The 15,080-nt window shown below is 43.7% G+C and overlaps 1 protein-coding gene across 14 annotated transcripts in view; it reads right to left on the bottom strand.

Moving 5' to 3' along the window:
- The window catches only part of LOC114059477 (guanine nucleotide exchange factor DBS-like), a 162,057-nt gene that overhangs the window by 129,531 nt on the left and 17,446 nt on the right, over nt 1-15,080 (bottom strand). For 10 of the 14 annotated variants that reach the window (XR_003571671.1, XM_027887957.1, XM_027887969.1 and 7 more), the window contains exon 1: nt 11,527-12,187. The exons of 2 other annotated variants lie outside the window; for them this stretch is intronic. Coding sequence is in view for 10 of the 12 variants with exons in the window: in XM_027887957.1 (XP_027743758.1) it covers nt 11,527-11,668 (142 nt within the window). In the remaining 2 variants the exon portion in view is untranslated. Of the gene's footprint in view, nt 1-3,600; nt 3,699-11,526; nt 12,189-15,080 lie in introns of those variants that run through there. 2 more of the 14 variants (XM_027887965.1, XM_027887962.1) reach the window with 2 other exon arrangements.

Consider the following 15,080-nt stretch of genomic DNA (forward strand, 5'->3'; position numbering starts at 1 on the left):
TTTTTGGTTTTTATTTATTATTTATTTCTCTTTCTCACCATTTGTGCCTTCTGTTTAATTTTGAAAAGGTTTGTTTATTCTCACAGCCCAGACAGAGAAAAGCAAGATCAGTTACTGATACAAGTGCGTGCTACAGATTGAAACAGGAACTAAAATCCAGCTATAAACAGAGAGGAACTCCTATCCTTTATCTTATTCCTTTGCATAGTCCCACTACCTCTTCTTTTTCTAACCTGTGTTGAGTCAACTGAAAACCAAGCCAGGAATAAAGTTATTGTAAAAAAAGTGAAGCAATCCTTTCCTTAGTGGAATTGCTTCTAATCTGGGTTAGTTCTCTGCAGAGCTGCTTGAAGGGTAAAGTGCTGGTAATGCAGGGGGGCCAAAGGGCAAAGCCAGAACTACCCCTTCCAGAAGACAATCAGACTAAGATCAGCTTAGAGCAAAAGCAAAACGCAGCATAGCTAAAGTGACTGATGTCATCTTTTATCCCAGATCAATTTTTCACCAAGTACAACCGTAAAACTTAAAAAGAGTATCTGCTCAAATTCAATTTCTCTTCTCATTAAAACCAAACTTCATCGTGAAGCTTGCTCACCAACTTCCAGAGACACAAAATTCTTCTAAAATATTTAAGTAACTGGTTCGTGTCTGGAGGTATCCCTAGAAGTTGGTGGTTTAGTTGTAACAGCAGCCTGACTTTATGTACGCTAATGTAGCAGAAATCTGGACAAGCAAGGTTAGGAGCAAGATTCTGACTGTCTTGAGTGATGCACTTCCAATATATTCCAATCTCTTGAAAAGGGGACAGACCATGGTGTGGATGGAATTGCCTCACAAGCTTTCCCAAACAATCTCCATGAAAGAGGGAAAGGCTAGAAATGCACCTTTCTCTGAAGAGCTCAGAAACCTGTGACTCTTGGTGTCTGCATGGGCAGAAGCTGAACTGGTGCCTGAGGGGATTTTCTGTTGCACAGCAGATCTGCTCTCAAGTTTTCTCCTGCCATTACACTAAGTTGTGATCAGTATTTCCAAGGCATTCTGCACAGCCTAACGATGGATGGGTGTACAGCTTGACCTGAGCTTGGCTCTGCAGGCACATTAAACATTTCTGCTGGTTTGAAGTCTTTCAGGGAAGACTGCTCAAATTACTTTGGATCTCTGCATTTTTTCAATTAATTTCCTTTACTAATTTTGATGCTCATTTTGACATAAAATTCCAGGAGTGGAGAGGTCACAGACTGAAAAGACTTGTTCAGTGGCTGCATTTTCCTGTGTTCCAGGAGTGGTTACAGACTTAAAGAATTTGTTTTCACAGGCAGGCATAATACACATTAGGAGTCTACTGTGGCTGACTTGGAAGTGGGAGAAAGGAGAGCTGTTCATGTCAAAGAACTGAAATCTTGTCCTCCCAACTGGAAATCCCCTCAATTTCAGTTTCTTGAGTAGGTACGTGTGGCAAAAGCCATTCACACAAACCTTTGTTTGCAGCTTACTGAAGGAAAGATGCAAGAGAGACTCAAAGCAGTCATTGTAGAAAACCTCCAGAGGAGACATTTGAACACTGTCCAGGTAAGAATGTAAGGACTACAGACAGTACAGACCACATTCCCAATTATTTGCAGGTCAACATTGCCACTACATAGAAGTGAAATTTTTAGTTCACCCTCAAGATCACACCAGCAATTAGCAAACTCTAAGGACTTTCCATGGACTTGCTTGCAGTGAATTTTAAGTCACAAATTGTCCAGCATGCTCCTTCTTTACACTGGAAATGCAAGTGAACCACTTATTTTGGATCCAAACCTGAATTTAGATCCAGCCTTTCAGGTGGTTTCTGATTCTGACCCCTCAAGCATGTGTGTGAGGCAGAGTTAAGTCTATATGCAGCTGCACTGAAACAAGAGGAAATGCTTGAAGTCCTGTTTTGTTAAACATGTAAATATATATTAATGTAAAATGATAGCAGATGGCCAGGAAGTTCAGACACAGACATAAAATCTGAGCCCGGGGAACCCCAGACTCAGAAATAGTGAAGTTGACAGTTCTCAATTGGGCCTATGTATAGTTTAAACATCAATTATTCTGTGTCAAATTGACAAGCAGGCTGTTACAGGCAGGATGTGTCCCTGCTACTCTTACATGCAGTGCTGCTACTGCTGACATGCACCCTCTAGGCTTTATGTCAGCTTTCTAAGCCAGCTTCAAAATATTTTGGTATAGACTTCCTTGGATGAAGAAACACATTTTCCTACTTTTTCCATTTAACCACTTCTCCAGAAACAATCCTTGGATGTTTTTGTCCAACTGGGATTGTTTTGTTTTGTTTTGTTTTGTTTTTAAGAAGTTGTCTTTAAAATGATTGGCAAATCAAAAAAAAAATCAAAATCTGCTATATAGGTAAACTGGTATTTAGCTTTAGTACTGGTACATTCTACAAAAATACACTGGTGTGTATAAATTTATATCTATAGTCACACGTCAAGGATTTTGATGACTTACTGCCAGAATGCACTATGCATTTCCACACACATGTAATCCTTGATGAATAATCCCCATAAAAGTGAAATTCTACAAACTAATAGAAAATTCTTAAAGTACTCCCACTGTTCTGTTCAGGTGCTTTCATATCCCAGCCTATTATGAAGATAGTTCTTACAGTATTTCTGTAAAATCATAAGAGGTATATAAGAAATTATTAACAAATCTTCACTATGCATTATGAACAACCCATAATCAGCAAAGATCTAAAGAAACACACAATTCCACAGCATTTGCTCAGCAAATCTTTTTTTTTTTTTTTTTTTTTTGAGACAGATTTTGCTTGATTTCAAAGAGCTCATGCAGGGACATGATGGGGGGATGTTATATCCTACTATCCACAAAACTGAAACTTCCCTATGAAAAGACATTAAAGACCAAGCTCTATCTCAGCACTGAAGAAATTAACCCAAATTTTGTGTGTGCTTCACAACAATGTTGGATTGCTAGAACACAAATTCCTGCTCGGAGAATAGAACAAAAGAACATTTCCACAATGTCATATTAAAATTCATCGTGAATAACAAAAACCACGTGTGGCAAACTGCAAATCTAAAATACTCTAACTACAATGCCTGGACACTGAGCTAATCAAGAGATACAGCAGACTGCACAGCAGACTTCATTCCTTCCTCCCAGAGCTTGCCAGCAGACAGTTTCACAGCTGAAACAGTATCTTAGAAAAATTCTACCCACTGGCTCTGCTCTGAACTATTGCATCCAGCAAAATCACTTCAGAGCCTATTCACAGAACTTCTGAGCTCAGGAGCTCGGAAATGCTCAGTCCTGAGCAGAGGCCAGTTAGCTCAAAAATATTTCCTTGGTTACTGTCACTGGAGACAGACAGTGAGCCACAGCAGCCACCACTGCTGCCAGCAGCACTCTGAGTATGTGTAACGGGACCAACACTGCCCACAGCCCACCCCTCTGCCCAAGGAGACCCAGCCACCTCCTGCAGCCTCCTCCAAGCTGTCACCACCATCACAGCTCAGATCCCGTTAGAAAAAGCAACAGAGATGCTGCACAGAGCGATGCCTCCCCTTCAGACCCACACACACTCACAAGCACGTGCCCTCCCGTGTGTCCAGACTGGATTCCCGGCAGTCCCGCTGTGGCAAGGAGTTCAGCCGAGGCAGAGGGAAGGGATGGAGAGAGGCAGCGTTCTGTGGAAGCAATCCTGGATCCAACCAACAGTGCAGCAAAGAGCTGACGCTCTCCTGGAGGAGACTGCACAAATTGCTTAGTAACTGCTTCAAGGCAAACCACAGCAGACCTCTGACTCTCCCCGTACCCAGGCTTTAACCCTCCCCAGGGTGCAGCTGCTTCTTCCCGCCCAGGCAGCTCCGCACTCAGGCCCCTGGACACTTGGGAGACATTCACAGCTTAACACAAACAAATAAAAGTACAGCCCAATAACCAACAAAACAGACTCACTTGCTCAGACTAAGGCATGGAAAAGGCTTTCATTAAAATAACTTCAAATAGCAGAGTACCAGGGCCAATGGAAACCAGCAGTGCTGCTGTGAATTGCTGTCTTGGAGTACTCTCCCAAAGGCACACCCAAACACCAGAGCACAGACCTGTTATTTAAAGACAGAGAAGACTACATGAGACCCATGAATTTGGTTGGAAACACGACTGCAGCTCTTGAGCCAGGGAGGAATCAGTTCTACATATCTTGTAGGACACAAGTTTGCACAGTGCATGAGGGGTGTACATGTGCTTTTCCGTTGTGTGCTGATGGTAGTGTTCCATCTACAGCTGTCTAAAGCAATACTGGCTCACCACTTTAACATTAGATTCATTGATAAAATTGTTATTTTACTACCACAACCCCCAGCAGCTCAGTAACTTTGGATACAAGTCACTCTTTCACCCAGGGTACAGCACAGCTGCTGTCCCCTAGGGTGTGTGATCTAGTGGTAACATCTCGTTTCTTCTCTAAGTCTTGCCATCAATCAGGCACAAAAAAAGACAAGTGTCATTCATTTTATATATAGGGAAACTGAGGAATGGGGAGAGGAATCCAGGTCACCAGCCAGCCTCAGTATCCCCCACCTGTAAAATGAACAACAGACCAAAGTTGTTCAGACAGACAGACTACTGCAGTGGATCAGTCTTAAGGACAACACACCCACCATTTCCATCCTCACCCCATCAGCCAACCAACACAATTCTCACAATGTTTATAGTATAGCATGAGAAAACTAACACAATTTTCTGTGTAGTTACAGATAAATGCCAAATCAAAGCAGAGAATCACTGTGCTGGTATGAGATATGTATGAGATATGTATGAGTAGTGTTGCAGACAAACACTACTTGGCAGATAAAGGCAGAGTAGGAAAGTGGCAAGATGCACAGTATGATTTTTACACTGCACTTCCTTTCCCCAGCCTCTCCTACACTGCGTGCTAAACAAGTGAATTTACTGCTGTAGTGAGTGTATAATGTTACCCTCTGCTGCCTGTACCAGTATAAATGTCCACGTGTAATAACGAATTCACAAAACACGTCTCCCATCAGATACGTTTTGCTCTCAGGTGAGAGATTCCCCTCCAGCTCTGCTTGTGCACAGCGAACAGACAACAGCGCAGTTACGACCGAGCCCGGCTCAGCTCCGGGGGAAGCCCAAAACAACCGAAGAGCCCGCGTTCAGCGGAGTCCCAGCCAGCTCTGGGGTAGCCACTGCCCTCTCCCGGGCACCATCCGCCACCTCCCTGCCGGGACTCCCGAGGAGCACAGGTGGGAAAAGCTCCAAAGCGTTATGGACAAGTGTCACATCTATCTAAGTGGCTGTTAAGAGTGCCAGATGATTACAGTCCAAAAATCAGTTTACCCTGTGTGTAGAGACGCTGCAAAAAGAAGCAGATCCAGCTGTGAAGTTAGAATTCACTCTGCAAACAAAAGTGAATTACTGACCTCATGCTGGATTCCAGAGATAAGGAGAGGAATGAACTCACCACAGAAGAGGCACCAAGAAATTCCTCTTGGTCCACTACATGCTCAAAGGAAAGCTCATCAGGCAGCACTTTCAGTTTCATAAAATAGATTTACACAGGTCAGACATTTTTTATTTGGGTAATTAGTAAAGGCAATTTTAGTCAGCATCTGTAAAATGTCTCTGTTAGGCTGAAAAGGCTTAGTTGGGCCTCTCTCAGCAGAACAGTATTTTGAACTATCCAAATACTGTCCCACCAGGACTCAGCACGTAGAATAGAGTAATAGTGATGTTCCAGTTTTTGTTACTAGGAAGCATCTGCAGTACACATTTAAGTTTACTTAAAATAATAATATTCAAGGACCTGATCCTCAGTTGCTACAACACACCCCAGTTTGACTGAAATAACTTGTACCATGCGAGCATCTGACCCCACGTGTTCATGTGGTCACACCTGTGGGTGTGGGTCTACAAAAGCTTGACAAGGAATGGCTCATCCCCAAGTGCCTCTAACCCAGAGATCTTCCCAGATTCTTTCACTGCAGGACCAGGGAGGTCCACTAGGTTCATCGTGTTTGACTTGTTGAACACACAAGATGTTCACAGAAATTGGATTAAACCAGCATTCTGGAAAGCTCTTTAATCTTATGTTAAAGACTCCAGGCAACTGCAAATCCAGAGTTTCCGCTAGAGCTGGCCTAACACAAAGAAATTGGCTTGTGTTTCAAAGCTCCCACTTTCATTTACAGCCTATTGGTCTTTATTGTGATTTTGACTTAAAAACGTAATAGTTGCCCCCATTTTCATCCATTCTGTGGCAGATCTCGCTTTTTGAGTCTAGTGGTAAAGTCGAGGGAAAATGGAACAGAGTATCCCCTCTCTTTACCTCTTCCCATCTCACCTCAGCTTTTCCCAATGCTAGCAGATGATGACCTTACTAATCAACAGTATCACAGTTTCAAAGTCAGATCTTCAGACTTGTAGACCCTGCTCCTCAGAGGCCCACCCAGCTGCACACTGGCTCAAGGTAGTGACTCATTAGACAAGTAGCCTGAACTCACCAATCCCCAATTTAATGACTCACAGGAACAGGTTCTGAATATGAATAAGGCATTGACTCTGTGCAGAACAAAGATGCTGAGATATCCTGGCTTAGAAAAAGGTGAAAAAATAAATCTTTGGTCAATAATTATTGTCTGATGTAAAAGCCTGGAGGATTGGGTTTTTTCCCCTTGAAAAATGGAATTAACTAATAGGAGCAGAAATTTGTGCAACAAGACACTTGGCATAGTCTAAATAGGTGGGCTGCTACAACCAAGCTTTCTTTATCGTTCTTTTATATTGAGCATGAGTAATTCTACTTGATAACGTACAGGTGGTGAAGAAGGAAAGTCCATGGCTTAGAAACCTCACAGGGCAGGCTAATCCACAGCAAGATTCAGGTAATAAAGCAGCAGCACAATTTGTATAAAAGATCAATACAGCAGAATTGGGTCTTTAAGAGGGGTTTGAAACATCAGAACTGGCTGAAATTGGAGAATAAGCTCTGTGGGCATAACCAGAGGGAGAGCTCTGCACTGGTGTTCTCCAACCTCCCAGTATATTCAGCACCATTTCCCCCTGAAATCTGCTCCCCAGACAGTTTACACTACAATTTAGGCATATAAAAAAAGCAAACTGTGCTATTATATTGTGGTAATAAGTCCCACAAGTTAACAAAACATTGCCAATTACAGCAATCTGTCTCTCCATGTTTAATGCTTTTCCATTTCACTGAATTGTTTCTTGTTCTGGTATCCTGGGAGGAAGGGAAAAACATAAATACCCAGAAGGCCTCTGCTATAACTTGCCCTCTGAGAATTTGTTCTCTTGATCTTCTCAGTACTACTTATCTCTCAAAATTCTTTTAAAATGGAAATCAAGTTCTGCCTTCCCTATTTTCCTCCCAATTCTCTGGACTTTTCTGATTAGGTAAGCAGGGTTTAGTGTTGCTTAGGTGCAGCAGAGCATGCTGCATATCAATGGGAACAGGTGAAAAGAGACACAGGCATCCAAGATAAAGATCTTCTCTTAGAGAAACCTCTGTGGGAAACAGAATATTTTAATTTAACTGTTTTCTCTGCAGTGAAAGCCAGCTGAAAAATTACCCCAGGTTCCCTAGGTAGCATTTTATATTAAATAGGAAAAGAGATACTGAATGCAAATACAATATGAACAATTCTGAACAGTGCAAGAGGAGGCACTGTGACTGAGTCTCAAGGGGTTTAGAAATTCCTTCCACTTATACTGCAGGTTTCTGTCTTCACATGAAATAGTCACTTTCTCCAGTAACCAGCACCTTTGTGGAAAGGTCAGCCTTGTGGGAAAGGAAAGCACTTCTCATTAATATTTTACTACTAAAGATGGAGAAGCTCCAAAAAGTCCAAGAAATTTCAGCCTGGACTCAATACAGATGGGAATTCCTTCCAGAGATAGCACTGTAACTCCTTAACTGCTCCAGTACTTCAGTCCCTTTCCCTTCTTGAACAGACAGACATGAAGAACCACCTTTCAACTCCAGCAGTAAGACAGACACAGTAGTAGGACTGAGAACAGGTTCCCAGGATGGCTGGACAGACAGAAGTGCAGTATTCCTCTGCTCTACAGAGGACAAAATCAGAAACCCTCTGTTAGCACAGCAGACAGATCCCCATCCCACTGGCAAGGAGGCTCTTTCCTGGTTTTGCAGTAGCAGCAAAATCCTGAATAGCCTGAATAGCAGTAATGAACTGCATATTCCTTAGTGTCTGTAGATTCATTACCCTGATTTATGCAGACACCAGCCTTGAGCACAGAGGAAAACCACATATTTATTCCCTTAAAAATATATAATCCACAGGAAGCCCCAAGCCCCACAGCATGCAGAGACACAGTCTAACCAGCAAAGAATCATTCAGCCATGTAAAGCCCCCGTAGGTGTGTGGTCCCATTGGCAGGCTGGAGCATCTCAACAAGGCAGGCTAATTGGGAGCATCTGGGGACAGAGAGGGCCAGTTTGGTAGGAGGTGTCCTGGAGCATTAAAGATGTTCATCAGCAGCTGGGTGACATGAGTATTCATGTCAGTGCTAAAAGGGCACATGAGCCACAGTCCAAGAATGATGTATTTCATGACGAGAGGCTACGCTTTGCTTTCACCTTCAGTGTCTGTTTCGTGAGGAACTGAGAGCACTCCAGCAAGGATCAACGCTGGACTGGAGTCCCTGTCACATTTCTTGCCTGGCTCTCTCAGGGCTCCTTCCCTTTGGTTCTCATAGCTGTGCTATAACTAGCACCTTGGAGCTGCAGATCCTAGAGAGTCTCAAGGTCACACACTGGTACTCAAAATAGCACCATTTGTACACCAGACCCCAGAGGGGCCTTCAGTACCCGTAGGCAGCTCATGTAGCCTGTTGCAGGGAGTGGGGGCTGTGGAGCTCTGAGCAGGCATCACGTGGCTAGAGGAAAACCGCCCTTCAGCTGGCCCCTCACAGCAGAACTTTCTTTTTGCAAGCATTCACTGGTTTCATCTCTTTACCTGAACAGGAGACTACAACCACACTTCCGACCACTCATCAGAACAAATCACGGTGGTTCAAAGGAAGCCTTGAGACTCGTGTGATCCAGGGAATGGAATAGCTTGGCACAGCACTGCTTGCTGTGGGTACTGCTGCTGAAAGGCAGGTTACCTGCAGGCCACTGCAGCCACCTGGCCTCTATTTCTGCTGTAGTTACCTGCATGCCTTCCATCTCTTCTCGTTGTAATATTTAATAAGAGAGAAAATTGCCACAGAATATTCGCAGGGTTCAACAGACGTGGTCTGTATGCGAACAATGCTCCATTTTTTGGAGTGCCTGAAGCACTGAGTAAGTACCAGCCAATTAGAGCTCAGCAACATTCCACCTGGATCTTTACATTGCAGCAAGGGTAGCCCCAGGTGATGGTAAGTCAGAACATGCCACAGGGAAAAAGGCACACATCCCTAGAGTTTGTCAGTGAATCTTAGTTTTAGGACTAGCAAGAAGGGACAGGCAGAATCCAAGTTCTCTGGGACAGATCATCTTTCTTTCTCTATGTTTATGCACTACAGATTACAAAGGAAAACTGACCTAATCATCAAAGGACAGTCATAACTACATCACCAGGATCCACTTTTATGGAGGCAGGTAATTCTATTCCTACTGTACAGGTAAGAAAACAGGCCAAAACAAGACCAAAGATGAGCACAGGGTCAAAGTCAGTTCTGAGCAGGAGGAAGGAACCCAGGCAGTGTTGTTACTAATTCATTCCTATGCCACCTTGCCAGCTCCTTAGCCCCCTTCTCACGTTGTCCCCACACACAGTGATGCCCCAGTGTGTTCTCACAGCTCACCCAGCTCTAACACCTGCAGCAGGAAGCACCTTGTCCCTGGCAATAACTGAACTTCTACCCCCCCCCCACAACTTCATTGGCAGAATTTAGAACTAAAGCAGCAACCATGCTTTCTGCCACACAAAATGGCAACAGGCTCAGGGTGATTTGACACATTATCTGTTCTCCAGCAGAAAATGATTTTCCAAGGGATTTTCTCCCATAATACTATGCCAGGTAGCCAGCCTCTCAGCATGAAAGGCAGAGAAGATGTTTCCCTGGGAACAGTAACCATGGCAAAGCTCTTACCAGTCTCTTCCCCTCTGTACCTACAGGAAGAAAAGAACAGCAGATGCCTGAGCTCTGCCTCCAACAGGCCCATGGGCCCCCAGAGCCATAAGCAACCTGGAAGCACCTGATCAAACATCCAGGAAGGAACTTCAGTGAATTCCGCTGTCTTTTATTGGGATACCAGACATTTCTGCCATACTGTGCTGAACTCAGAATGCCACAGCACAAAGAGTGCAGCTGGAAATATCAGTGTGACTGAGAGGTCAGCCAAACACAGCAATGCATAGGTAGGCACTGAGCCCAAAGATCAGCACGGATGGATCACCCACAGAAGCAGAGGTACAATAGACTGGCTTTGCAGTTTTCAAACCCTGACATTGTGTGTTAGAGCCCTATTAAAGAAAGCATCTGCAAACCCCAGTAGGCAGTAGCTGCCGGCCGATGTCCTGCTTCTGGTCCACCTCTTTTTCTGCAGAATATTCTCCATTTACCACACTGAATGCAACTCTCTTTGCTGAAGAGCTAATTAAATCATAATAAGCAATTCAACTTGAAAATACAATCATATTTCATGCTTTTGGGGATCTTTTCATCACGTACTAGTGAACACGTTATAATGGATTTGATGTTTACTAAGTATTTATTCAAGTTAACAGAGCAAATGAAAGGGGGCTCTTTGGTTAATCTTTCTTTCAAATGGCACATAAAGAAAAAGCGTTCTATGATTCAGCAATCCTGATGTGTGACTAAGCAGTCAACAGCCTAGATTTCAACTACTATCACTCCAGAGTTAAAATGCACTTAGCAGAAATTGCCAGGACACCAGCATCTTATACTAGCAACCCACTGAGAGCAGAATACTGCCCTGTACCCAGGCTGACTCACACAGAGCACAAAAAGCTCCATAGTCCAACTTTCTGAGTACAGTGAAACTAGAATCTTTACTGAGAGAAAGATAGTGACCTTCTACATAGTAATTTAGGAGCACAGGGTGACAGGTTCATCTGGGTCATGAAACCCACTGCCCCAGTTTCTTGCATTCATCTCAAAAAAGTATTTTCCTTTCACAGCAAATACCTGCTCCTGACATATATAGAAAACTCGGTGTCTGACATCTGAGGTAAATAAATATTTATTCAGAATGAGTCTAACATTCATTTTAACATTCTTTAGGTCAAATCATTGCAAGTATCCCCAGAAATAGATAGCCAAGTAAAATCCTGCAGCCACACCTGAGTTAATATCCAAATCCAGCCAGTTGCCCTTATCTGTCACTGACTCCTCAGAGAAAGCATTAGAAATATAATCCCCTTTTTGCAAATTGCCTGGGAATGCAATGCAGCTCCCACTAAGAGAAGATGCTATTTTGTTTAAAGATGCTGTACATACCTTTCTTTGCCATGCGCTCCAGCCTAATGCATCCTCCTATAAAATCATGGTAAGATTTCATTTCTCCCTCCGTGATCCGGACAGCGGTGAAAGGCAGATTCCTGGGTACCTGTTGTCCACATTTCCGACACCGAGAAGCCATTGCCACAGCTCAGAAGACTCTTGTCAGGAATCTGCTCTCTGTTTGCTAGAATCCAGCCTGATTCTTCAGCCGTCAGTCCAGGCTGGTGACTTTATCCCCCTTAGTTCATTCAAGGTCACCCTCGCCAGCAGGATGTTCGCCATTGCAATTGGCTAAGACTTTATAGGCTTACTGACTGTGTTTGTTTCTCCTTCCTTGTTTTCAATATCAGTTTACTTTAATCTCTCATTCAGAATGAAAGCTGTGAACCTCAGCACAGCCCATGCCCTGAATGGCTTCCTTATCATTAATTTAAAGCTGCCTTACAAGCAACAATGAAGAGAGAAGATCCCAGAAGCACATTTCAAGATTACAGAATGACTCTTAAGGAGTGTGCCAGACAGGTTCACAAGGAATTTTTCCTCGAGAAAAGGGTTTTCTTCATGATTTTTGGTCCCTTCCAGGCTTATGATTTTATGATTCTTCATCTCTCAGAATGGATTTTTTTACTTCTGCATTTCAGCTTGGACGGTGTAAGGAGACTGCTCTGCAGAGCTGCTCAACCAATTACTCATATGTCTGGCAGTGGCACTGGGAGGCTGCAACTGTACCGAAAAGCCCTCTGCTGCTGTGCACAGTCCCTGCTCATAAGATCTGATAATCTAAATGAACAGAGTAGCAAATGGAGGACAAGGGAAATATTGCTGGCAGACATGCTCTGCTAGCTGTGCAAGCCCCCAGCCAATTTCATTTAAAAAAGAAGTTTGATCCATCAATTTGACACCAAAATGAGATATTTGAAGCATCCATTTAGAAATAAATTTCTGTTTGAAGGGGCTGGGTATTTAAGTTGATTTTTTTCCCCCCTTTTTAACAATTACTATAAACAAATCACTGGTTAGAGAGCCTTGTGAAGAAACTAGTACTTGGGGAACTGAGTACAGAGAGCACTCAATCCTCATGCAGTAGAGTAAAAAGGAGCCTTCCCTGAGATCTGGAGGGGACTGCACAGGAGATGCATAACAGGCACAAGGCCAGCAGTGGTGACAGTGCAAAGAATACAGTGGGAACCCAATGAATCAGGGCTGAGCTGCCAGCCAGAGCTCAACTGCAGGGACCTGAGCACAGAACGAGCTTCCTGCAAGGACCTTACACACAGATTGAGAACCTTTGCCTTCCTCTGCCTCAATCATTAACACCTACTGGCACTTCACACGGTGCCAAAACAACACCCAGTGTGTTCAGCTCATGGCCTACTCAGACCACCGCTGATCCTCAGGCACAGAGTGGGAAAAGAGAAGGGTAATTAATCCAAACCAGAGAATGAATCAGAGGGAACAAAGATGTCCAGGAGAGAAAAGCTTCACATGGTGCCATTGTTAAAATGGTGAATAACTGTCTGGACTGCATTGAATGCCTGTAAGCTGAAGCACACGGAAGTAAAATCATTCCTGCTTCTATTCCATTTCACAAACTTGCAGCTTCTCCCTTGCCAGCTCTGCTGCTCCTCAGCCACACAGTGAGAGCTGTTTAAGCGTCCTAACCCAGCACACACAAAATGACCATGCAGTCAAACAGCTACCAGACCTGAGAACTGAGCCTCCAGACCTCCCACTTTGACCAAAGAAAGCTATAAAGGACATTGTCCCTCTTATGGTAAGAGACTTGTGCTACCTGCCCTCCAAATTTGCTACAAGAAGCTGCTCTTTGCCAAACACTGCCTGCAAAGTGAGGGCAATGACGTGCTGTGCGGTTGGATGACCTGATTCATTAGTATTTGTAAAATATTTATTAGAGCTTCCATGGAGAAATCCCCAGGGGACAGCAATATTTTAGAGATAGGGAGAGCAGTGGCACACAAGGCAGAATTAATTTATAGAAAACTGCCATCATGAGATAAGAAAACTTGAAAAGCAACCCTCCAGTTTTATCTTTAAATCTTTCTTCCATCATCTTTCATTACAGGGGCTCAAGGTGTCCTTCCATACACAGGCAAACATGACGTACCTTGGAAAATAAACTTTGCTGACAATATATTTATGTGATATACACAGATTAATTACACTTCAACTTTGCACACATACAGATATACAGTGAGGGAGAATCCAGCATTTGTGGCAATACACTCCCGTCTGCCACTCCTGTGTACTCTGTTCCCACCAATATCCACACTGCTTAGCAACAGGAGGATCTGCGAGATGTTTTGTTCCAAGTGGGAGATTTGACATTGGAAGTGGGATGCAAGAAGAAATCTGCCCTAGGTGTGAGATTTGGAAGCACAGGTAGCCACAGCACACAATAGGAAAACTATCTAAAATCATCTCTCAGTCTTTCTCTAGGAAATCCTGATCCATTACAATGCTCAATACAAAACTGATGCCTGGGGTACCACTGCCATCACCCAGCTCCAGACCGAAAAATGAGCTGACTGCAGCTGCTCCACATTCAGCAACAAGGCACATAAGGGTTACCTCAGGGACTCAGTGCTGTGCTGAAAGCACTGGGATGGATGGACAAAAGGATCTGTTTATTCTCCTGTAAGTGTCATTTCATTCCCATTTCACAGGCAGCTGCATTGGCTTCTCCTGACACGTATGGGAAACCTCTGGACATGGGAGCACTGAGACCTGCCCTATTTCCTACCACAGATCACCTCTTCTGTGCTGCTCTGGATGTATTTGCACAGGACCTGCTGCAAGGGCTGGCTTGCAGGAATGCTTTTATGTAACATGTTACCAAACACACTCAGAGTGGATGATTCATTCTAAGCAATTTTTCTCTATTAGCTAAAAAGTATCAGTCTGACAAAAGCAAGTCACTGCTCTTTGCATGCAGTAGATTGTAGGGGCGGGGGCAGGTCTAGAAAATGGTAAACATGCTTTCCTAGGTCTTCTCCAGAATAGCAGAATGGAAGGGTGCTACTTTGCTGCTGCTCCAGACAACCATAGCAAAATGTTTGGAAAAGCTAAGGAAGAGAACGTTTTCTGCTCATGAATTGCCAGCATTGCTTAGCAACATCATCTGGCTTGGTCTGTCAGTGAATAAGCAAGTAAATAAATGTAAGAACTTGACATCAGAAATTTAAAAAAAAAAAAAAATCCCCCACCTCACAACCCCTGACCCAGATATCCTCAGATGCCATTAACCAGAACAGCCTGCAAAGCTGCACGAGGTCCGACTTCCATCAGAAATACCAGTTTACCTTGGAATTGACACTTGCTGGAAAGTGCTTGCTGCCATGACTGCATGGCCAGAGGACGGACACAAATTTTAAGTCAACTCAGTTAAATCAGTTTAAGTCCAGTATCTCTTCTCATGAAACAATATGCTGCTTCTTCAAAAGCAGTGCTCTGGTACCAAGCAGTTGGTATCACTGTCAAGCACAAAACATGCGACAAACACGTTGGATCTCAATGATGCTGAGCCCAAGGGA

Source organism: Empidonax traillii, unplaced genomic scaffold (genome assembly GCF_003031625.1).
Source record: "Empidonax traillii isolate 1590-97213 ecotype Southwest subspecies unplaced genomic scaffold, ASM303162v1 scaffold226:size936269, whole genome shotgun sequence".
In the NCBI taxonomy this organism is placed as follows: domain Eukaryota; kingdom Metazoa; phylum Chordata; class Aves; order Passeriformes; family Tyrannidae; genus Empidonax; species Empidonax traillii.